Source organism: Rhododendron vialii, chromosome 6a (genome assembly GCF_030253575.1).
Source record: "Rhododendron vialii isolate Sample 1 chromosome 6a, ASM3025357v1".
In the NCBI taxonomy this organism is placed as follows: Eukaryota; Viridiplantae; Streptophyta; class Magnoliopsida; order Ericales; family Ericaceae; genus Rhododendron; species Rhododendron vialii.
This window is the reverse complement of record NC_080562.1, coordinates 1,420,622-1,442,273: the sequence shown is the minus strand read 5'-3', so window position 1 is coordinate 1,442,273 and position 21,652 is coordinate 1,420,622. Positions and strand designations below refer to the sequence as shown.

Here is a 21,652-nt window from a genome sequence, read left to right as displayed (position 1 = left end):
TAATATAGATAGTTCGTATTTTACTCAATACTTTATGGCATGAATCATCAAATACACTCCAATACAACAAAGTTTGTGTGTGGGATCCTGTATCAAAAGGATCTTGTTATTAATTCCTAAAGGCTTGGTCAAGTGGTCTTGGCGTGAAACTTAGGTATTTGCTCTAATTTAAGGTTTCGAGTTCGATTTTTCTTACCAACAACTCTTAGAGCCATCTCACCTCTTACGTGTAAGCCTGTGAAATGAGTGTGGAAGAACCTGTAGAGATTAGTCCGAGGTGTGCAAGCTGGTTCTGGACACCTTGCATCACCAAAAGAAAAAAAGGATCTTGAATTTTATTTTCTACGGAGTAATTCTTTAAATATGTCCTACAACAAGTAGAAGAGTCAAAGTAAGATTTTTAACTCGATAATGTCTTTGTCCCTTTCGTCAAGGGGGGTACCGACTTGCATAATAATATTTTTTTCCAAAAACAGGAAACATGTACGCATTCAAGCAAACCAAGTTCACAAGTATATAAATATAGAGAATGCAAAGCACTTGAGGGAATCACTTCAAGGTTGAGTCTAATGGGCCTTTTCCTCTAGAGAGAGAGAGAGAGAGAGAGAGAGAGATATAGATGGGAAAGCTATGAACACAAATAGCTAGGTACAAAGCACTAGGGAATTAATTAGTTTTAGCTAGGTTGAATCGATTGGGCTTTCCCCTTTTGGTGTTTCTTCTTTCTCTGTCTTTTGTAGATAGATTATAGATAGATGCACTGAGAGGGAGGGGTGAGAAAGCTATGAACATAAATAGATGCAAAGCACTTGTTCATCATCAATATGAGAGCATATAAATACAACACTTGTGGGTTAGAGTCTATTGGGCTTTTGGTTTAGGTAATAGTATTTTTTGATTGTAGAGAGAGAGAGAGAGAGAGAGAGAGAGAGATGGAGGTGAAAAAGCTGATAGGGTTGAGTCCTCTTTTCATGACGGTGTTCTTGTACAGCTACTCCACATTCATGGTGATTCCGGCCATAACCGATGTTACTATGTCAGCCATTTGTCCCGGAGAAGATGAGTGCTCTATTGCCATCTACCTCACCGGAGTTCAACAAGTGGTACGTACGTCCTTTTCCGCTCTTCCTGGGCTAATTCTCTCTAATTTCCTTTTCGCTATATATATTTTTTTCTTCCTTCGTCCCAAAATGTTAGCCCACCGGGAAAAAAAAAAGAGGGTGCAATTTCCCTCTCAAAAAATAACGTACTTGTGTGCATGATTTTTAAAATTTATTCTCACCGATTTAAATATCACAATTAGTTCTTTAATTTGACGGGAAGAAATTTGAAAAAATATGTACACGAGGACTTTATTTTTTATCCGAAATTTCATATGTCTTTTCGTAGTAGAATAATGTTTTGGGACGGAAGGAGTATTTCTTTCTATGTGCACTATCTTGAGACATATATAATTGTCTCAAGAACCGTCCGATACAATACGTTGAGTTTCACAAAATAATCAGCGACCAACGTGCCAACGGACTGTCTGGACATATTTGTGTCATGTTCTATGCACATATTTTCGTGTATGTATTTCTCATTAAAATTTTAAATAGCAATGCTACATACCAAGAAAACTTACCCCAAAAAGGAAAAATTAATGGTTCAGATTTACTTTACCAATAATTTCTCTTTTTGGGGTAATTTCGGTATAAGTTGAGTGGGTACGTAGAATTATCGAATTTTATATCTGTTTTGGTTTTTTGATTTGCGAAATGAGAACAGAATATTGTTGTTGTCGATGAGTTTGTCTTACAGACTACAGTCTTGGTGTTACCGGTTGGCATCCGGCTTACCTTTGAAGCAAATTTATCTCGAATTTACCCCATATTTTGCTAATTATCCAAATATTCAACTATCCTTTCTTTTGATACTTCTTTTTGTTTTTTTTGGCAAGGGTTCTCAACTCTTTGCAGGCCAGAAACTTATATTTTAAAATCATTGGTTATCCCGAGATAAGGAGTTACACAATAAAGTATTATGTGAGCCCCACTCATTGTCGTTACATTATTTGCAAAGAGCACCATGTGAAAACGCAACACAGTACTTTAGGCCTTATTGTTGATTAATTACTTGTGAAAATGACATATAACAAACTCTTAAGCAGAAACAGGTTGTGATTAAAAGTAATCAGTATTTGAATATTTATCAAATCATTAATTTGATTTGAGCTATTGAGATGATGTCAATGATGTAGCAAGGGACTGGTGATTGCGGTCTCCCCACGCTTTGGATTTTCAAAACATTATGCTATTCTTGTTTTACGAGTATTTAAGTCAAATTTTCCACTAGATTTTTTGGGCTTTTTTTTATGAGCAGTAATATATAGTTAGTAGTTTTTTTTATAATTATTTTGTATTCTTTTGTCTACTTTAATATCAAAGACTCGAATTAAGTGGTTGTTTGGTTGGGTAGGTCACAGGATCGCGGGTGTCCACAGAATAAGATGCGAATGATCATGTCATCTCTAATTTAAACATGATAATAAAATTTGGAAGGTGTGGATATTGTGCAGCTTGTAGGATTGGGAACTCTAGTGATGATGCCACTTATTGGAAATCTCTCTGACAAATATGGGAGGAAAGCTCTGCTCACCATCCCCATGACTCTCACCATCATTCCACTTGGTATATGTACTTTCCCTTTTTAGCTCCTCTTGCAACTTACTCACTTCACTATAAAAACTTGTTTTCACAAATGAAAAACGAAAAATTCTAAAATCAACCCATTAATAATAGGTATGTGAATGTGTATTAAAGAGTGTAAAAAATAAACAGAAATACATATTTTTCTTGCCTTCTAGTGTGTTTATCATCAGCCCAGTGGACTGACAATAGCAAGACCAATGAATTCTAAATAGAGAAAACTTATTCAGGACGCGATGAAAATGACATTTTCAATCTATATTGATAGTAATATTTTAGCGCTTGAATAAAAAAATCCACGAAAAGCAAAATTGTTATGTCTGAGTTTCTAGTCTTGTTCAAACTTAATTTTCGTCGACAGGGATGCTTTAGTCTAAAAAATCTGGAACTAGCTAAACTAATTAAGCAAAACTATCAACAGGAAGTAAAATAAGCGAAACTATCAACAGGAAAGTAAAATTAATAAGCATATGGGTAGTTTTTAAATCAAACTATTGTATGGGTAGTTTTAATTAACCAAAACTATCAACATAAGTAATCAAGAATAAAATAAAGCATTAAATCGCTCCCATAAGATTCTCCCTCCATCCGCATTTGTTAGTCCACAAACATGCTTTTTTAATTTCTATAAAGATTGTCCATAGAGTCACATTAATGTGCATTCTGGGTGATTTCCGGGTGATCGGTTATAAATACCCTCCACAAGTGCATTCTGAGTGATTTCCGGGTAAAAATTCTTTGTATCTAGCACTTTTGTTCTTTTTTATTATGTAGTCATATCAATATTTAAAACTTCACTTTTGAGCCAAAATTTTTATCGAAGGGCAAAAAAGAAAATTTATCTTACAAAAATCAATATTATTTTGTCTCCTTAATAACTTGGAATCCCCAAAATGAACTAACAAATCTGAACAAAGTAAGTACTTAAACTTTGTGCCATTGAGTCAACCAATGAATGATACTCCCTCCGTCCCTTTTTAAGTGTCCTACTTCGTAACTCCAACTTATTAAAAAGACATCATCATTACACCTTTCACATCAACTTTTTCCTCCACTTTCCCTACTTACCCATCATCATTACACTTTTACTCACTAACTTTTCAAAATAAAATCTACTTTTAGGGACAAAATAGACAATACACCAACTTTTACCTCTCTAACTTTCCAAAATGGACACTTATTAAGGGACAGCCCAAAATGGAATACTGAACACAAAAAAAGGGACGGAAGGAGTAGTAGGGATTGAATTGAACTAAAAGTGAAGGCGATCGATGTAGGCATGCACCACTGCCAAGATATTGGGCTGTGCACTTGCATTATTCTATCCAATATTCAAAGCACAAAATCAAATACAGTATGGGAGACACAACTAAATGTGGTGTTAACTAACTGTGGAGTAGTACGTACTATTGTTTGTTTGTTCTCTAGTGCAGCCATATTGGCGTACAACAGGACAAAGAATTACTTCTATGCCTATTATGCGCTCAGGACTATCACTTCCATGCTTTGTGAAGGAAGTGTTCAGTGTCTTGCCCTTGCTTATGTGGTCAGTCTCACTCTCACACTCTCTTTATTTCTCTAATATTTGTCACCCGTATATTTTACTGTTCTTTATTACTCCACTGAAACCATTTATATATGATTTAGGGTAACCGACAATGCTAAAAGTACTCATTCGCTCGAATTTCGGTCATTATCATCATCCTAAGGATTTAAATATCGGTTGCTGCATGCGTAGCAGTTTTTTGGTACTTTCACATCTATACCAACATTATCAAAAACTCACACCCTATCAGCTGATTCCAGTTACGTATTGTTTTTCATCCAATTTTTCGTCCGATTCATGATCGCTATGGCTGCTTCAAGTGATCCAGCGCCAAAAATATTTTTAAAAAATTTATAGTTGCGACACCCAATTCTCGTTACGTGTCATTGGTTACATAGTCTGCTACCGCCATTTAAATTATTTAAACAAGGCTAAAAATTTCACAATGTTACGTGAGACTGAGCTAAAGGAAGCTGTTTGGAATTTGGATAGTTTTAGAATGGTTTTTGTTCTACCCCAGATTATATATATTCACCATTCCGGAGTAGTATTTATTAGTGTTTACGTACTATGCTATAATAATAATGTCAGGCGGATAATATTCCGGAAAATCGACGGACATCGGCTTTTGGAATCCTATCAGGTATCACCTCAACCGCTTTCGTAGCCGGAAACCTATCTGCTCGCTTCATCTCCACTGCTTTAACCTTCCAGGTTCTCTCTCTCTCTCTCTCTCTCTCTCTCTCTCTCTCTACTATTCTAATATATAAAGTGATTTTCAATATTGTCCTAATTAAAATTCAAATTTTACCTCTTATTTTACTGTAATATGAATTAACCGTAGGGCAAAATAGTAAAATCACTTAAACTCAACCACTCTCTCCACACCCAAAAAACAACCACCCCACTCTTAGTGGCCACTCTCCAAATATGTTCACGTGCACATGCACACACACGAGGGTGTGCCTCCAACCGCTATTATTTATAATAAAAAATATACTATAATACACGCCTCTATTTGGGTGTATACGGAATGCACCTCATGCTTTAAATTTTGAGATATTTTGCATAACAAATCATGCATATAGTTTGTATAGAAATTTATGACATTTGCTTAAATATTTGTAATATGAAGGCAAAGTTATACTCCCCAGTCTCATTTCCTACGGAAAGTCATGCATTTTGACTTCAAAAAATAGTATTTCTGGAAATATATATTCGAATATTTTTGCACCATTCAAAAGATCTCAAATGAGTACTTTTGAATAGTGTAAGAAAAATTTAAAACTTAATTCCCAAAATCTTTTATTTTGAGGTCTAAATTATACGGTTTTCAATAAGGAGCATTTAAAATGGGACGAGAGAGTAACATACTACTACTAATGTGATTCAAAGACGTACATACCGTATGTATCCCCTTATGTGTATTGCAGCAGTTGTTACATTGTTGTATCAATGGTCAGGTTTCTGCAGTAGGGGCAATGATAGCGACAGTATACATGAGAGTTTTCCTCCCGGAGTCGATTGCAGACGTCAGCATTTCTGCGTTGCACTCTACCAAGGGAGACGTAAATATCAGCCTTCTAGATGAAGATAAAACTAGTGTCAAGATATTCAAGACAATGCCTTCCTTTGATGATTCCGTCTCCTTGTTAAGGAGCAGGTGAATTTGAGTCACTCTCTCCAATTTTAGCATAGCTAAACCTCTGACTTCTTGATTCTTTGAGAACTGTTTGAATGTTGAATAAACCTTGACAGAACTAAATGAAAAAATCGGATTCTTGCAGCCGGCCCAATTGGTTGGGACTTGGGACCCTTGATTCGGTTTTGTTTGGTTTGAATGTTGAAAAAGGAGCCCATTTTTTAGATCATTTCGGCCTTTCTTTAATTTGCACTAGTTTGTAGAATGTTGAGTTCTGCATCTTAAGCCATTTTGACTTTCTGATATTACCTGAGTTCTGTTTCAATAGAGCATGTTCTGCTTCAACTTCTCGAGCAATTTTAACTTCTTTTGAAAGCTAAAATTATTCCTTTTTGTACATCTCTCCTTAGTGCTAAATACCTTTCTCCTTATTTGTTGCCTTTGACTTGGGTGGATTTTTCTGTGAATCATTTTGCAGCGTGACATTTTGGCAAACAGCTATTGTAGCATTCCTCGTCAGTATTGGGGATGTTGCCCTTGGAGACTCGATATTGGTACTTTTTTCCGATGCTTTTTAGAAAACATTTCCTCTATATCGCTGCATTACAATTTTTGCATCTTCTCCCTTTCGAAGTTTACTATTTCTTATATAAACCATTTTAAGGCTAGCTCTACAAAATCGTAAACGAAATAAAGGGACCTATCATTGTGAATTCTGAATGAAGATTATACATCTGACCTGCTCGCTATTTCTTATATAAACCATTTTAAGGCTAGCTCGAAATTTTGTATCATTTCAGTTTTTCAAAGCATGACTTGGGTTTGATGGATTAATATATATCAGTAACTTTGCTCGTATGGTTACATTCTTGTACCTTAAGACTTGGGGGGCATTCGTACTTGTTTTAACGGACCTCTCGAATTAAATGCTTTGCAGTACTACCTAAGGTCCACTTTTCACTTTAACAAGGACCAATTTGCTGATTTAATGATAATTTCTGGGTTTGGAGGGATCATATCTCAGGTATGCTTTGCAGTTTGCACTACTTCGTTTTGGTTGTGATTCATGTTTCATCTCATGCTGTTTTGGGTACTAACAATACCAATACATAGGGCTTTCTACTTTTCGAAATGAAAGATTTTGACGCTCACAAGGCATTCTGTATAAATAGTACTATTCAGATACAGTGTTAATAGCTCCATATTATGCACACCTATCTGATCACAAGAGGAATTCTGCAGATGATTCTGATGCCAATGCTGGCTCCAGTGATAGCAGAGGAGAAGCTGCTTTCAATCGGGCTCTTTTTCGCCTGTGCACATGTAAGCATGTGGCTTGCTCTCTACTCACTCAGCTTAAATGATATATTTTAATGCGAGCCCAATGTCATTTCCACACCAGTAAAATTGCTTCTATTCGATATTCTAACCCCTTCGATACTCTATCAATAAATGCGAAGTTATTTAATCTTTACGTCCTTCGTTGCAGATGTTTCTTTACAGCATTGCATGGTCTCCCTGGGTACTTCCTTGGAGCTCATAAAGCTTTTCAAGTCTTCTTATATACCAATGTATAAGTAATCTAATGGATTCTGGTTACTTAATTTTGCTAACAATTTGGGTCTTGTAGGTACCTTATGCTGCTGCTATGTTCAACGTTCTGTCAGTGTTTGCTCAGCCGGCTGTAAGTTCTATACGTCAAATCTGAAACTCACTCATGAGTAGTTTTATGGTCATTAGTGAGTAGTGACTCTAAAATTGTGCAGTTACGGAGCATCGCATCCAAACAAGTAGGACCCCATGAGCAGGTATTTCTTGACGAGTTGTGGTGGTTTTCATTGATTATGTTGTGCATGTTGGAGTTGTGAAGCCACAACATACCTTATGATACATTGTTGTATCTTTCACTACTGAAACCAATACCATACAGTCACGAGACTTGAGTAAATTACTAACATGTGTACCGTCCAGTGTGATATTTCATTGTTTTCCTGACCCGTTCTCTTGCTTTCTTATTTCTTTCTGCCGCATCCTTTTCAAGGGGAAGGCTCAAGGTTGCATTTCAGGCCTAGGTTCCTTTGCCAACATTCTCTCTCCTCTAGTATTTAGTCCTCTAACAGGTAAATGAGACGTTACATTTTGAACTTCTTCTTTGGGTCTGAGGATCAATTTAAACGATTTTAAGTCTTTGTGTGAATTCCAGCTTTGTTTCTCTCTCGGAATCCACCATTTCATTTCCCTGGCTTCAGCATTGCGTGTGCCGGATTTGCTGTGGTAAGATCCGTTTCACATGGGGATTTACTATATGTACTTTGTCAGTGATGGGCTTCATATTATGGTCACACTTTCACTGCCTTGTTCTCTATTTCAGTCCTTGAGTCATAGGAACACTCGTTTGTTCTTCATCAACTGTTTTACAACTGCCAAAGCATTAATAACTTACGCATACTTGTGCATTGATACATCCAAACCTTTGTTCATACATATTTTTCATGCAGAAATCTCTACCATAACGATCTCACATCCGCATTACATTACATTACATTGTAAAATTCGATTTTGGTGGGTACTTTCTCTCAAACGAAACGACTTAATACATCCCCACTGTCCTTGGATATTTTCCCATTTGGATACCATTACTCTTCATGAATGTGCAAACGCATACGTCATACTAGTCATTCATACGCGTACTTGATTTTTTTGTACAGATGATAGCGTTCGCTAAGAGCATCATGATAAATCCCGCTCCTCCCGGTTCAAGTTCCAAATCCAGTAGCAACTGCGACTGCGTAGAACCTTAGTTTTGTGGTGGTGTTTTTTGGGCTAACCAGGAGTGAGGTGGATGCCGAATTTCAGAATTTATTTTGGTCTTTGGCATCATAACATTCTGTGTTCGTTGTTGAAGCCTTTCTTGTCTATGTACATATCAAAGAAAACCTCTCCATAGTAAAGGGGGTTATTCACTATACAAATGCAGTAGCCAGTAGTAGGTGTTCTCTGTTGAATGCTGTGCAGAAGCTAAAGCAGTAGTAATGCAAAGATAAAGTGCTAGTTTTTCCTCCTTTTTTGGTCTTTGGATACAATGCAAACATGTGTGGAGTCAATATTTTAGCTGTAAATTAATATGTGAATTCTCAAATGGAACCATTATATATATAAAAAGAAGTGGATTTCTGTATTTGTTCCCTAGACATGAATTCAATCTTTTGTTAGTTCAGTGCCTAGAGACTTGAAAGCAATAACAATTCATCTCTAACTAGGGAGAGGTGGCTGTGCCATTAGAACACAACTCAGTTCAGTCCTTACTCAAACTGATCACTTCACCCCCACATCAGATTGATCGAATTTTACTCAAATTTTTACTAATTAAACCAAGGAGCATCAGGTTTCTATTCAAAGTAAAAGAATGAGAGGAGGATTGAAGGTGCAATTGCATGATAGGATGGCAATTACCTTCTCATCAAACAGGAACATGTCTTTTTCTTGGTGGAATCATGGGGGACCGGAGTTTGTTTCTCTCTTCAATAGGCCAATTACTTGGGTTGAGCTCAAAGTGATTGTGAATTTATTTCTCGTTTGATCCGGGGATTAAGTGTTTGGGATAGAAATTTTTGGGATGCCCAAGACCTAGGCCTCTTGGGCCTTATGCTTGAGCCAGCTCTGGCTATCGAGATTTAGTCTCGTGTTGCGCGTAAGTTAGTTCAAGGACACTTATGCATAAGTATTTAACTATGAGGTCGCATGTTCGAATTTCACAAAAGTCAATCATTCCAAACCTTAGAGCTACATTAGAATTTATGCTCAATAGTTTATCTAAATTTTTAATTAATCGAGATGCACATAAGTGAACCGAACATCCGCTTTTAAAAATATTAGAATTTTGAATTAGAAATTGGACGGGATCGTGGTCCTTAGTCACTCCTTACAGATAGGTTTACCTACAGATCCAACTACCCAACAAATCCCCGTTTTGTTTTTAAAAACGTTACCCCACAAATTCAAAATTTCCTTTACAGCATGGGACGCTCCAACTAACTGCCATCCACGTGTCACTCCCCTAATAGCCCTCGGAACACGTACTCCATCCTCTCCGTCCCCCTCCCCTCGCCGTCTCCTCCTATCAACCGTTTCCCGCCGCGGCTGAACCACCGCAACCACCCCCCACACGGCGGCCAAACCTCTACCGCCTCAGCCCAACAACCCCACCCCTCCAGATCCCTCTCTCTCGCCTCCCGCATATTTCCCTCTTGGTATTGTTTTGTGTTTGTTTCGAATTCGTTTCGTTTCGTGATTGATTTCGACATCCCATGGCGGACGGCGATTCAGAAAGAGTTGTTTACCTCCACGGCGATCTGGATCTGAAAATTATGGAAGCTCGGAACTTACCGAACATGGACATGCTCTCCGAGCGCTTCCGACGCTGCTTCACCGCCTTCGACATGACCTGCGGCAGGCCCAGGCAGGGCCAGCACCGCCACCGCAAGATCATCACGAGCGACCCTTACGTCACCCTCTGCCTCGCCGGCGCCACGGTGGCGCGCACGCGCGTCATCGCCAACTCCCAAGATCCTAAATGGGACGAGCATTTCCATGTCCCTCTCGCTCATCCGGTTTCTCAGGTGGAGTTCCAGGTCAAGGACAACGACGTGTTCGGCGCCGAGCTGATTGGCGTCGCGGCCGTCCCGGCGGAGAGGATTTTGTCCGGCGAGGTCATAAAAGAGTGGTTTCCGATCATCGGATCCCACGGTAAGCCGCCGAAACCGGACTGCGCGGTTTTTCTCGAGATGAGATTCGTGCCGTGCGATGAGAATCCGGTTTATAACAATTCTGATCCGGGCCGGTTCGACGTGGACCGGAGTTATTTCCCGGTGAGGCACGGGGGGAACGTGACTCTATACCAGGACGCGCACGTTCCCGAAAACGCCCTCCCCGAGATCGAGCTGGAGGAGGAAATGGTGTTTAGTCACGGTAAGTGTTGGGAGGATATTTGTCACGCGATTTTGGAAGCGCATCATTTGGTGTATATTGTTGGGTGGTCTATTTTCCATAAGGTGAGGCTGATGAGGGAGCAGAGCAAGCCGTCGCCGAGCGGCGGGGACTTGATTCTTGGTGATTTGTTGAAGTACAAGTCTCAAGAAGGGGTTAGGGTTTTGCTGCTGGTTTGGGATGACAAGACTTCCCACAGCAAGTTGTTCATCAAGACGGTATATATATGAATCTTGATGGGTTTTTTTTGGTTGGTTAATTAGAAAAATGCTTTGGATTTGTTTCTTTTGATGGGTTAAATGGTGGTAGCATTTGTTTGCAGAAGATTGTCTGTTGTGTGCTTCCTTGGATTACTTGTGGGGACTACATTGTGATGAATCTTGAAATTTTTTTTTTGGCTAGTGCATGGTTGGTTTTGTTTCTATTTATATGAATGAAATGGTAGCCTTTGTTTGATGTTTGTTTCTTGTAGATGCTTGGTTTTTGAGAATTTTGTTGCGTCTACATTGTAATGAAATAGCTATGAGTTTGTTTGGGCATTTTGGGGGCTTCATGGTCTAGGTAATTAGTGCTGGTTTGATTTTCCTTATTTTGAGTGATTTAATCAAGATTTCAATAAATTATCGTACTCCCTCCGTTCCATAATGTTTGTTCGGTCTGCAAAACGAGGACATTATTTTTGTAAGAACACAATTTTTGTAAGAAAAATTCAAAGAAATTTCAACAATTCACTAGATATCGACGAGTTCTTTTAATTTATGGAAAAAGTTTGAATTTTTTCTTGAAAGAAGTGCATTGGTTTTGAGTCATTGTTTTGCGGACCGGACAAACATTTTGGGATGGAGGTAGTAATAAATAACTCGGATTTCAAACTAAATCAGCTTGAATAATCTAGACGAACCCGGAACTTTGATTTCTGCATTACGTACTAGCTGACTTTGTAGAATTAGCAACCTGATCTGCATGTAGGATATATTGAGCTGAAATTATAAAGAAGAAGAAAATTAGTGGTTGTTTGGTTTACATTATTTGCACTGATTTGATCAAAGATTTTGATAGATGATCCTAAATAACTCAGTTTTTCTGATTAAATCTACTTAAATTATCTAAGACAACCCCTGGCACTTTGATTTTGGCATTACATTCTACTAGCTGACTTGTTGAATTAGCAACTTCATGTGCATTTATTAGATATTGAGCTGAAATTATTAAGAAGAAGATAAACTTTATTTGTGGGGGAAATGAGGAGGAGATGATGGTTGAGCGAGTACAGGAACAATTTGTGACCGTGCATGATGCTGGACCCCTACTTTTACCACTTTGTATTGTTTTCAACTAACGCAATAGCTCATTACAGTGGTTCATTTTTAAGTTAGTCAAGGTTAATTTTCTCAATGTTGATGTACAAGTGATCTGCGTGCAGGCAGGAGTGATGGGAACTCATGATGAAGAAACTCGGAAGTTTTTCAAACACTCTTCTGTGACTTGTGTGCTGTCGCCTAGATATGCAAGCAGTAAGCTTAGCATTTTCAAGCAACAGGCATGCTTTATACCGTGGTCCAGTAATTCCTTTCCTTTCTAATGTTTCAAGTTAAATCTTATAGCAAAATAAATTCTGATAATTATGCATGCATGTTGAACATGGAGCATAACATTGGTCCCAGTGATAAGTTTGATAGGCACATCTTCAATTCCTACTTAATGTGCTGCCACTTCTTCAATTCCTTTTTTAGAAATTTTACTCCTCTGGGTTCAGCTATGGTTAATAAAACTTCCTTTTGTTTCCTTTTTCTAATGTGCATCTGTAATAAATGATTACTTGAGATTATCTTGAGATAAATACCTCGCGACTTGGGTGGTTATGGAATCTGGGGTGTATAACACCTAGGGGTGTATAACACCTTGAGGTGTATAACTTCCTTTTGTTTCCTTGAAAGAAAACAATTAACAAAGCGACCAAAGTATTGAGCTACCTCTCCTTTTTATTGGGCTGCGATGGGTGATATCTCAAATAATTGACTATGCTGTCTTGTTTCTTCTTTCTTGTCACTGCCGCAGTTGATGCTATGGAATATATATCATCACAACCTCTCCCATCAAAATGCTTTCTTCATTGAGTGAAAAATTCTAAAAAAGGAGATGGCAATTTATGAGATACTGTTTGGGTGAGTTTGGTGAGGGTTGCTTTGAACTTTTGCAACCTGAAGTGAGGCTATGGCTTGATATGGTAAGGGTGGCATCGTTAGATCTTGGCATCTGCAATCATAAATGCTAGAAGATAAATTCGGTTACCATTTGGAACCTTCATAATACACCATTGCACTCCTCTGTATTAACAAACTATATCGCCTAGTTTTAAGCATTGGAAAAGACCAAAACACTAAACAGAACTTGCTTCATAATTTGTGACCCTGCTGTCATGTGAAAATGGTGAACTTTGGGAATGCACCTATCTCAACACACATAGCAGAATAGCTTGTGTGCAACTGTACATAGTTTACCATCATCTGAGTATGGACGAGTTGCATTACCCTTTTCAAAAGGGATTGACTGTTTCTCTTAATCTTGCAATCAATGTTCCTCTTTGGGTTCGTTATCCCATCCATCTCTATTAGATATGTGCAGGGCCTGCGGGCAAAAGAAACCCTGCTGAAGTAACAGAAGTTATTTATTATAAAACCCGTACATGGACTTTTGGAAATGATTTCATCTATTTGTATAATTATATTCCTTAAGGAACCGCTCATTTCATCTTGCACCTTCAGGTTGTTGGAACCCTCTATACACACCATCAGAAATGTGTCATTGTGGATACACAAGCGCATGGAAATAACCGGAAGCTAACTGCTTTTATTGGAGGTCTGGACCTCTGTGATGGTCGCTATGATACACCTGAGCATCGACTATTTCGTGATCTCAACACTGTTTTTCAGGACGATTATCATAATCCAACATTACCTGTAAGTAGTTGATCCATCTGTAGTTATCAAGTCTCCCCATGTGGGTCAAAATTCAAATTGGTATGCCATTGGTTGTTGGGCAGCAATGCTGCAATCCAGTGGAAAGTGGGGTTCCTGTAGGACCCTACCTATATGCGTCATACTCTGCTTAAGACTCCAACTCGGGATAAAAGGAATCCAAATTACGTAATAATTTACTCATGTCACAAGCTCCCAAAACATATTCAAGCCCCAAGTGTAGATCTTGCTATTTTTGTAGTTATGAAGGTTTCATTAAGTAATGGTTTCTGTGACCATAAGACAGAGAAAATGAAGTTAGCTACTTCTAAAATTAACGTAATGTTTGACCTTTGATTTTCCCTACATTCTTCATTCTAATAGGCAGGAGGATCTAAGGGTCCAAGACAACCATGGCATGATTTGCATTGTAAAATTGAAGGGCCTGCTGCATATGATGTGCTCAAAAACTTTGAGCAGAGGTGGAGAAAGGCTACAAAATGGTCAGAGTTTGGGCGACGTTTTAAAAGAATATCACATTGGCATGATGATGCTTTAATAAAGATAGAACGGATATCATGGATACTTAGTCCTAACCCATCTGTTCCAGATGATGATCCTCAGTTGTGGGTTTCTAAGGAAGATGATCCTCAAAACTGGCATGTGCAGGTAAATTAGCACGCACATCTCGTCCAGTCAAAGCTTCTATATGATTGGAATGTCTCCGTGCTGAATCTTGGCTAGTTGTTCTCTTGTTAACAGATTTTCCGATCCATAGATTCAGGTTCTCTCAAAGGATTTCCAAAAGATGTTCATTCAGCAGAGGCTCAGGTTTTCCTCATTTCATTTATTAATCTCATTAGTCTTTGAGTTAACTGGTCAGTTAGCAAATTGGAAAGTTCTATTAATTATTTGCATTCTTTTCAGTTAGAATAATTGGTTGTGCTTGTGACACTGTGCTTATTGCAGAACCTAGTGTGTGCAAAAAATCTTGTGATAGACAGGAGCATTCAAACAGCATATATTCAAGCAATAAGATCTGCTCAGCATTTCATATACATCGAGAATCAGTATTTTCTAGGGTCTTCATATGCATGGCCATCCTACAAGAGTGCAGGTTAGATCCTTCTCCATAAATATATGCATAAATGTTGACTTGCTCAGCCCGTATTGATTGCTCAAACTAAAGTTCATCCGTAATAAACATGTTGTGTAGCATTAGTGGCCCCTGCATTTGTACCAATAAAGGTATGCTCGCGGAACTAGACTGATGGTAAAGAACCTTAAAACAATCCAATAATGGGGTATAATTGTATAAGTCATCGACTTCATCCCCAATCTCGTCATCCTCATCCTTTGATTCCCCTCGCAAATAATTAGATACTGAAGCTGAGTATTCCGAAGACATAGCAAGGCTAGGGGTCTCTATGCTTTTTGCCTTAACTCGCCCCAGGACAAGCAACTCACGTCCCTTCTCAAACTTGTTTAGACTGTCTTATGCATCTTTGCTTTCGAGAATGAAATATTTGCCTTCAATGAGAGAGTCAATGTAAGCTTTAAACTGGTCCAAAGAGGAGGGTCTCGACACAAACCCTTGTGTGGGATGATTAAAGCTCTCAAGAAACATCATCTCCAATGGGGAAGTCATTGCATTAGGGTCCTCAAATTCAAAACGAATGAGTGTCCCACACAAAAGGCTACACTTGGTCTCCAAGGTATTAACAAGATACTATCGAGGATATCTCCTTGGGGAGGGCCTTGTTGCTTTGTCAAGACAAAGTCTCGTTGGGAGCGACATACCAGAAGAAGACTTCGAAGATCTACTAGAAGAACATCTTGAAGGTGAAGTATTTGGTCTAGGCGAAGAAGGAGGGGGGTTAAGAATGATCGGAGCAGAGGCCTTCTTGGTTTTCTTCTTTGGAGTCTTTGGCTGATTGGGATGCTTTCATTTCAATCCGGAGAAAACTGATGGGTGACAAAAGAAGATTCTATCCACCAACAGCTTCTTGTTTTCTTAGATAACTATTATCCTAGAGCCCTAGAGCCCTTACTCACGAAGATGAGCCCAAAGGAAGGATCAAGGATGATAACAAACTTGCCTTCGTCCTGGGACTCTTCATTCCTCGAGCCTTATGTCCAATCGGTACGTTTGTCAATTCGGATTTGGTCAAGCGTGCCCAAAAGCTTTAGATGTGTCTTGCTGCGAAACTTTGCACTCCAGTCCTTTGTCATTTTACTATCATTAGTGCGGAATGTTGCGATGGAGTACTGGACTGTAAAGTTTCGAGGCAAGACACATCTAAACCTTTCAGGCACGTTTGACATCTAAACCTTTCAGGCACGTTTGACATCTAAACCTTTCAGGCATGTTTGAGGCAAGACACATCTAAACCTTTCAGGCACGTTTGACCAAAACCAAATTGATAGGCATACTGAGGAATGAAGAGCCCATGAAGAGCCCACCTTAAATGTTAAGATCCTAGGATAGGACAAATGCACACTAAATAACTGAGTAGGAAAGGATAAAGTTTGTCATCATCCTTGATCCTTCCTTTGGGCTCATCTTCGTGAGTAAGGGCTCTAGGATAATAGTTATCTAAGAAAACAAGAAGCACAAGAAGCTGTTGGTGGGTACCTTAAAGGATGCAAGTAGGATCGCGCAAATAGGCCTTGAAAATCAAGAGAAAAGCTCAAAAAATAAAAGGAAAAAAAGGAGGCCTTGAAAAGGGTCCTATGGTAGCAAAAGAAACAAAAAAGAAAAGAAAGACAAATGCTTTCTTTAGCTTAGCTTGACTATGCAAAAGTATAAAACAAATTTATGAAAGGGCCTTTCCTCGATAGAAAAAGTAAAGGATCAGCTTGGTTCTAGCCCAGTTCTTTTGAAGAAATTATGTTCTCAAGAAAGATAGCATAAAAGGGCTTCTAGTGCAATGCATCACATACACGGGCCATGGGACCTTGCTGCCAACAGTGAAAAGAAGTTCAGAAAAAAGAGAGGTTAAGTTCTGGTATTAAAAGAAAGGGGACCCGCTCCACCGCTTGAGCTTACAAAAAGGGGGGTTGTGTTTGGGTTTAGCCAGAGAAGGAAAGATGTGGGACTGTTTTTATTAATATCTCAATGAAGCAGCTTTCTTCATATCAGGAAAAAGGGCGTACATAGCTACAAAGTCAGAAAAAGAATTATTGAAAAAAAAAAATGAAATTTGCAGCAAGTAAAAGGAGCTGCTGGGGCAAAAAAAACTGAAACAAAGTTCCAAGAAAGACGACTTACCCGAACAAGGAATCTGTAGAAGGGAACGGGGTGGATTGCCGAATGAACGGCTCAGATGGTTCACAGCACGGTACACCAACCCCATTTCCCAATAGGAGCAAACAGTGGTAGCAAGAAAAGGAAGGGTCTTCTGCAAAGAAAGGTGTTTGCTTGGTGAATGAAACAAACTAAAGAAAAAGGGCAGGTATTGAAAAGGGAAAAAAGCAAAAGAAAAAAAAGGAGTCAGGAAAGTCCTTACCACAAGAAGAAATATGTAGATATGCAGAACTTTGCAGCAGGAGCAGCTCCATATATTGAGAGGCCAACACGATTTATCGGTTAGGAAAGGTTGGGTAAAGAGGAGTAGTTGTCAAAGACTATAAGGAGTAAAATCTAGGTAGAAATCTGATAAGCCAGTACGTATCTTTTGAGTTCTATAAGAGCTAGTTCTCTTAAAAGAAGCATAAAGGATTGAGTCCTTCCCAAACCCTCCTTCTCAAAGATCCTATAAAGGAAAAATCCGCAGCTGAAAGAGAGAACTTCCAACAAAAGTTGGAGTTGTTGGAGCTTTCGGATTGGAAGAAAAAGTCTTGGCATTAATCTGATGAGGGCCAAGACAAGAGTCCAAGAGAAACAAGTGTCCACAGGAATTGTTTTCCTCATAACAGTTGTAAATTCCCACGTCTCTTACACCTCATCCAATACGGGCCTGGTGATAAAAGAATAGACCATGACAGCCATAACAAGGCAGGCCACACAAACCCAAAAAAAAGAGGCCTGGTCTACAACAACAATATAGAGACTAAAAAAAGGGAAAATGACGGCCCAGGACGTGTTTTGATAATTAATACCCGCCAAGGACATTTTCAACATTAACAAATGTTCTCACCATGTCCTTGGCAGGTATTAATTTTCAAAACACGTCCTTGGCCATCATCTTCTCCTAAAAAAACCCATAATTGCCCAGGTTGCTTATGTAAAAAGAGGCTTGCAAGAATGCTCCATTAAGAAATAGCCCATCATAAGGAAAAAGGGTTGCAGGAAAAAAATAAAGTGCTTATGAGTGTAGGCCTTGCAAAATCAAAAGGCCGGCCGGTGGTCCATCATAAGGCCACCAAAGGCTCATAACAAAAGGAGTCCAAGTAAACAAGGACTTGTATACCTTTCCACAAAAAGTGCCAAGAAATCGCCTTTCCTCAAAAAGTGCCAAGAAATCGTGACTCGCGCAATCAAATTTGCTTGCATGACTCACGAGGGGACATTTGTTGGCACATAAATTTCAACTAAAATTTGACGCATACCGTCAAATTAAGAATGTTGGGCCTATGGACTAAATGGCGCACATAAAGAGCCTACAGAAAAGGCATGTTGGCCCAACAAGCCTACGAATATATGTTGAGCCTACAAGATATTAAACTTGTTGGGTAAGCATAGCAAGTGATAGGTAAAGGGTTCCAATCCTTCTAAATGTATCATGTTTAAGTATATTCTCTATTTTGATTGAAACAAGGGTTTTAAACCCCAATCATCAATAAAACAAAGTTATTCCCTACTTTTTCCTGTTCTTTATTCTTCACTTACTGGAGGTTTTACTTTCGTAGTATTTAATTAACGATTCAAATCGGAAATAGGAGTCTACAGATAAACAATCATCATTGTTCACTTGAACAATCGATATCTGAGATATAGATCTCAGAGTGTGGATTAAAATCTACGGTTCAACATTTATGCCTACAAAATTATAAACCCATCCAAGTCTTTAAGCATGTTAGTTATGCAATTTTAAGCACATCTCAATTTCATTCCGGTTTCTTTTGTTGCTTTAAAATACTTTTGTCCTTTATTTTGTGTCTAGGTGCTGATAATCTAATACCAATGGAGTTGGCGCTAAAGATTGCTAGCAAAATAAGAGCAAAAGAAAGGTTTGCAGTTTATGTTGTCATTCCAATGTGGCCTGAAGGCGTTCCAACATCCGCATCTGTTCAAGAAATTTTGTTTTGGCAGGTAAAAATATATAGTTTATTCGATGTATGGAGGGGATTGATAGCGGCACAAAGTAAAAGTCAAGTGCAATTGTAGGCAATGTGAACAAGTAGACAAAATTAAACCTTGTCACAGTGAAGAGGTTTCGGGGTAAAGTTCTTGATAAAATAAAGTGCTTTCCATTCCTATGTTTCTCTATAATTGGCTCATATTGTTCTTCAACACTTCTAATGCAAGTTGCTCCTTATGCTCTAAGTATTCCTTGAGCGCAAACACACTTCCTGATCTTTAGTGCCATATTTTTGTGATTACTGAAGACATACTCTTTAATTTTGTTAGCAGTAAGCCATCTGCCATATTTTACTTATCCCTGAAGATATATAATCTTTAATTTGGTGAGGAGTAAGTCATCTTAAGTTGGCATGTAACATTGAAGGAACTCAAATCAGTTCTGGCTGCAACTACGAATTAGTATGTTTTACTGGAAGTATAGTATAAATGTTTGTGTGTAGGTGAAATATACATTTATCATGTGCGAGGAAGACTCTTAGTTTAACTATGGCTCTTCGGTTTTGTAGGGACAAACTATGCAAATGATGTATGAAATTATTGCCCACGAGCTGAAAGCCATGAATCTTGACAAAGCACATCCAAAAGACTACCTGAATTTCTATTGTCTTGGTAATCGAGAAGAATGCCCAGTAGAAAGTTTAGATGCAACCAAGCAACCTTCTGCCAATGGAGATGCGGTAACAATGCAAACATAACTTATTCCACCAGTTTCAATTATCAATACTGCTGATATTCTGTGTTTCCTAAGTACTACATACTAAGATTAGTAATTTTATTTTCCTGCATCTGCTGGTCCTTATACGAAGATATCTCTGTCCTCGATTTGTGAATCTGCACTGTAGAAGGTCTAAAATCCATGGGCTCCCATTTTCTTCTCTTTCCAGTAAGTTTTAAGTTGCATGGTCCAAGTTTTAAATAACTTATAAAGCTTCTGAACTCATACTCTGAATGGATTGATGGACGATAGGGGTTAACATCAGAATCCAACTGTTTAATTAAAACAAAAGCTGATCAAGAAAAATAACATTAGAATCTATAAATAGTCGTGTTCTACATAATGATTTGATAGATATAGTTGTCGTTATGCGAAATAGACCTAAACTTATGTTTTCCAAACCCAACAATTCAGGTGTCAGCTTCCCAAAAATTTGGACGGTTTATGATTTATGTTCATGCCAAGGGGATGATAGTAGATGACGAATATGTGATTTTGGGTTCTGCCAATATTAACCAACGATCTATGGCTGGTTCAAGGGACACTGAGATAGCTATGGGCGCATATCAACCCCATCATACCTGGGCTAAGAAGAAAAAACATCCACATGGCCAGGTTGGTATCTGCATTCTTGTTGCTCGATATTAGTCGTAGTCTCCTTGCATCCTTAGGTGTTGTTTGGATTCACTCACAATTAAGTTGTTGACTGATGGTACTGAAAATTTATTTCTGCACATAGTTTTTCTCAGAGCAATTGTTGTGGGTTGTCTCGAACTCTTACAACCCGTTTCAACCTGCTGGACCCAACCTACGAAGACCGACCCGGGTTGTTATTATTAGGCATATTGGCCTGATTTGTTACGTTGGGCTTGCTCATGTATATTGGAATTTCCAGTGTGTATTGGATATATTTGGTGGTGTTGGATTTCTCCTGTACATATGTCTGCACGACTCTATAGTTTTTGGTCTGAGAGATAACTATGTTCTCTGTCACAATTCTCCTCTTTCATCGTAAGATTATTCTTCTTCGCCTATGGATGCAAGCTTTAAGCCGAACCAAATAAATCACCTCAGTTGTTGAGTGGTTGTTCTGTTTTCTCGTCTCGTTTATTATTCCCATCACAATAGTGCATAAAATCGCAGTTGTGCCAACCTTATTGTCTATCAATTGCAGGTATATGGATACAGAATGTCGCTCTGGGCAGAGCACTTGGGGAAATTAGACGAGTGTTTCAAGGAGCCCCACAGTTTGGCTTGTGTGAAAAGCGTGAACAAGATTGCTGAAGAAAACTGGAAGGGGTTCAGCTCGGAGGAATTCACTCGGCTGCAGGGCCATCTTCTCAGATACCCGGTGGAAGTAGACGTCAATGGTAAGGTAGGCCCCTTGCCTGGACAAGAGAATTTCCCTGATGTAGGGGGAAAGGTGATTGGCGCTCGAACAAACCTCCCTGATGCTTTAACGACGTAGCCTTTTTCCGATAGTTTTCTTGTCCATTTTTTACTACGAGTGTACCATTTTCTTGTCAGTGTTTCCTCTCAATTTTCTGTACCCACTTTTACTTGTACATGTGTTCCGGTGCATATTCGGCTATTAGATTACGTGAGAGTCTTGAGAGATGGGAAGATATTCACCAGGTCTATTGGCCGATCGAAAACCGATACTTGTACAAAGGATTTAAGTTCTCATTGTTTCCGGTGTGATTCTTTTATAGCACTGCTGTAACTCATACCACAAAGAAACACAGAATTGTACGGAATATCTTTAGATGTTGTGAGAGTGGAATTTTTGTCACGCTTAAGCTCTCAATTCAAAC

The 21,652-nt window shown here is 38.7% G+C and overlaps 3 protein-coding genes across 11 annotated transcripts; 2 read left to right on the top strand and 1 right to left on the bottom strand.

Annotated features, from left to right (window-relative positions):
* The first annotated feature begins 508 nt into the window (after positions 1-508).
* On the top strand, positions 509-9,064 carry LOC131330894 (uncharacterized). 3 transcript variants are annotated; one of them, XM_058364645.1, is made up of 15 exons: positions 509-648; positions 992-1,103; positions 2,558-2,669; positions 4,121-4,233; positions 4,825-4,947; positions 5,697-5,896; positions 6,354-6,429; positions 6,813-6,899; positions 7,118-7,198; positions 7,365-7,397; positions 7,506-7,559; positions 7,642-7,683; positions 7,917-7,995; positions 8,079-8,149; positions 8,584-9,064. In XM_058364645.1, the coding sequence occupies exons 2-15, from the start codon at positions 1,005-1,007 to the stop codon at positions 8,674-8,676; spliced, it is 1,263 nt and encodes a 420-aa protein (XP_058220628.1). In that variant the 5' UTR covers positions 509-648; positions 992-1,004; the 3' UTR covers positions 8,677-9,064. The 3 variants fall into 3 exon arrangements, with proteins under 3 accessions (XP_058220628.1, XP_058220626.1, XP_058220627.1); XM_058364643.1 differs by having other exon boundaries at positions 513-648; positions 919-1,103; XM_058364644.1 differs by lacking the exon at positions 509-648 and adding an exon at positions 655-881 and having other exon boundaries at positions 919-1,103.
* Positions 9,065-9,902: 838 nt separating this feature from the next.
* On the top strand, positions 9,903-21,651 carry LOC131330892 (phospholipase D delta-like). Of its 2 annotated transcripts, XM_058364637.1 has the most exons (10): positions 9,906-11,079; positions 12,285-12,401; positions 13,627-13,821; positions 14,203-14,487; positions 14,581-14,649; positions 14,788-14,935; positions 18,924-19,072; positions 19,630-19,800; positions 20,253-20,453; positions 21,013-21,651. In XM_058364637.1, the coding sequence occupies exons 1-10, from the start codon at positions 10,183-10,185 to the stop codon at positions 21,304-21,306; spliced, it is 2,526 nt and encodes an 841-aa protein (XP_058220620.1). In that variant the 5' UTR covers positions 9,906-10,182; the 3' UTR covers positions 21,307-21,651. The 2 variants fall into 2 exon arrangements, with proteins under 2 accessions (XP_058220621.1, XP_058220620.1); XM_058364638.1 differs by lacking the exons at positions 20,253-20,453; positions 21,013-21,651 and adding an exon at positions 19,930-20,215 and having other exon boundaries at positions 9,903-11,079.
* On the bottom strand, positions 13,104-17,458 carry LOC131330893 (uncharacterized). 6 transcript variants are annotated; one of them, XM_058364640.1, is made up of 3 exons: positions 17,328-17,458; positions 17,090-17,216; positions 13,104-13,489 (listed from the first exon to the last, which is right to left on the bottom strand). In XM_058364640.1, the coding sequence occupies exons 1-3, from the start codon at positions 17,377-17,379 to the stop codon at positions 13,279-13,281; spliced, it is 390 nt and encodes a 129-aa protein (XP_058220623.1). In that variant the 5' UTR covers positions 17,380-17,458; the 3' UTR covers positions 13,104-13,278. The 6 variants fall into 6 exon arrangements, 4 of the variants coding, with proteins under 4 accessions (XP_058220623.1, XP_058220622.1, XP_058220624.1 ...); XM_058364639.1 differs by having other exon boundaries at positions 17,090-17,219; positions 17,328-17,450; XM_058364641.1 differs by lacking the exon at positions 13,104-13,489 and adding an exon at positions 13,819-13,935 and having other exon boundaries at positions 17,090-17,219; positions 17,328-17,450.
* Position 21,652: the final 1 nt, after the last annotated feature.

Bases quoted from the DNA above. Each gene is read 5' to 3' on its own strand.
- LOC131330893 (XM_058364639.1), bottom strand. From the start codon at position 17,379: ATGGAGCTGCTCCTGCTGCAAAGTTCTGCATATCTACATATTTCTTCT. The intron at 17,220-17,327 runs GTAAGGACTTTC...CTTTCTTTGCAG, and splicing joins TCTACATATTTCTTCTTGTG to AAGACCCTTCCTTTTCTTGC. The intron at 13,490-17,089 runs GTAAGTCGTCTT...TTTTGCCCGCAG, and splicing joins TCTACAGATTCCTTGTTCGG to GCCCTGCACATATCTAATAG.
- LOC131330894 (XM_058364643.1), top strand. From the start codon at position 933: ATGGAGGTGAAAAAGCTGATAGGGTTGAGTCCTCTTTTCATGACGGTG. The intron at 4,234-4,824 runs GTCAGTCTCACT...TAATAATGTCAG, and splicing joins GTCTTGCCCTTGCTTATGTG to GCGGATAATATTCCGGAAAA. The intron at 6,430-6,812 runs GTACTTTTTTCC...AATGCTTTGCAG, and splicing joins CCCTTGGAGACTCGATATTG to TACTACCTAAGGTCCACTTT.
- LOC131330892 (XM_058364637.1), top strand. From the start codon at position 10,183: ATGGCGGACGGCGATTCAGAAAGAGTTGTTTACCTCCACGGCGATCTG. The intron at 11,080-12,284 runs GTATATATATGA...ATCTGCGTGCAG, and splicing joins GCAAGTTGTTCATCAAGACG to GCAGGAGTGATGGGAACTCA. The intron at 14,650-14,787 runs GTTTTCCTCATT...TGCTTATTGCAG, and splicing joins TTCATTCAGCAGAGGCTCAG to AACCTAGTGTGTGCAAAAAA.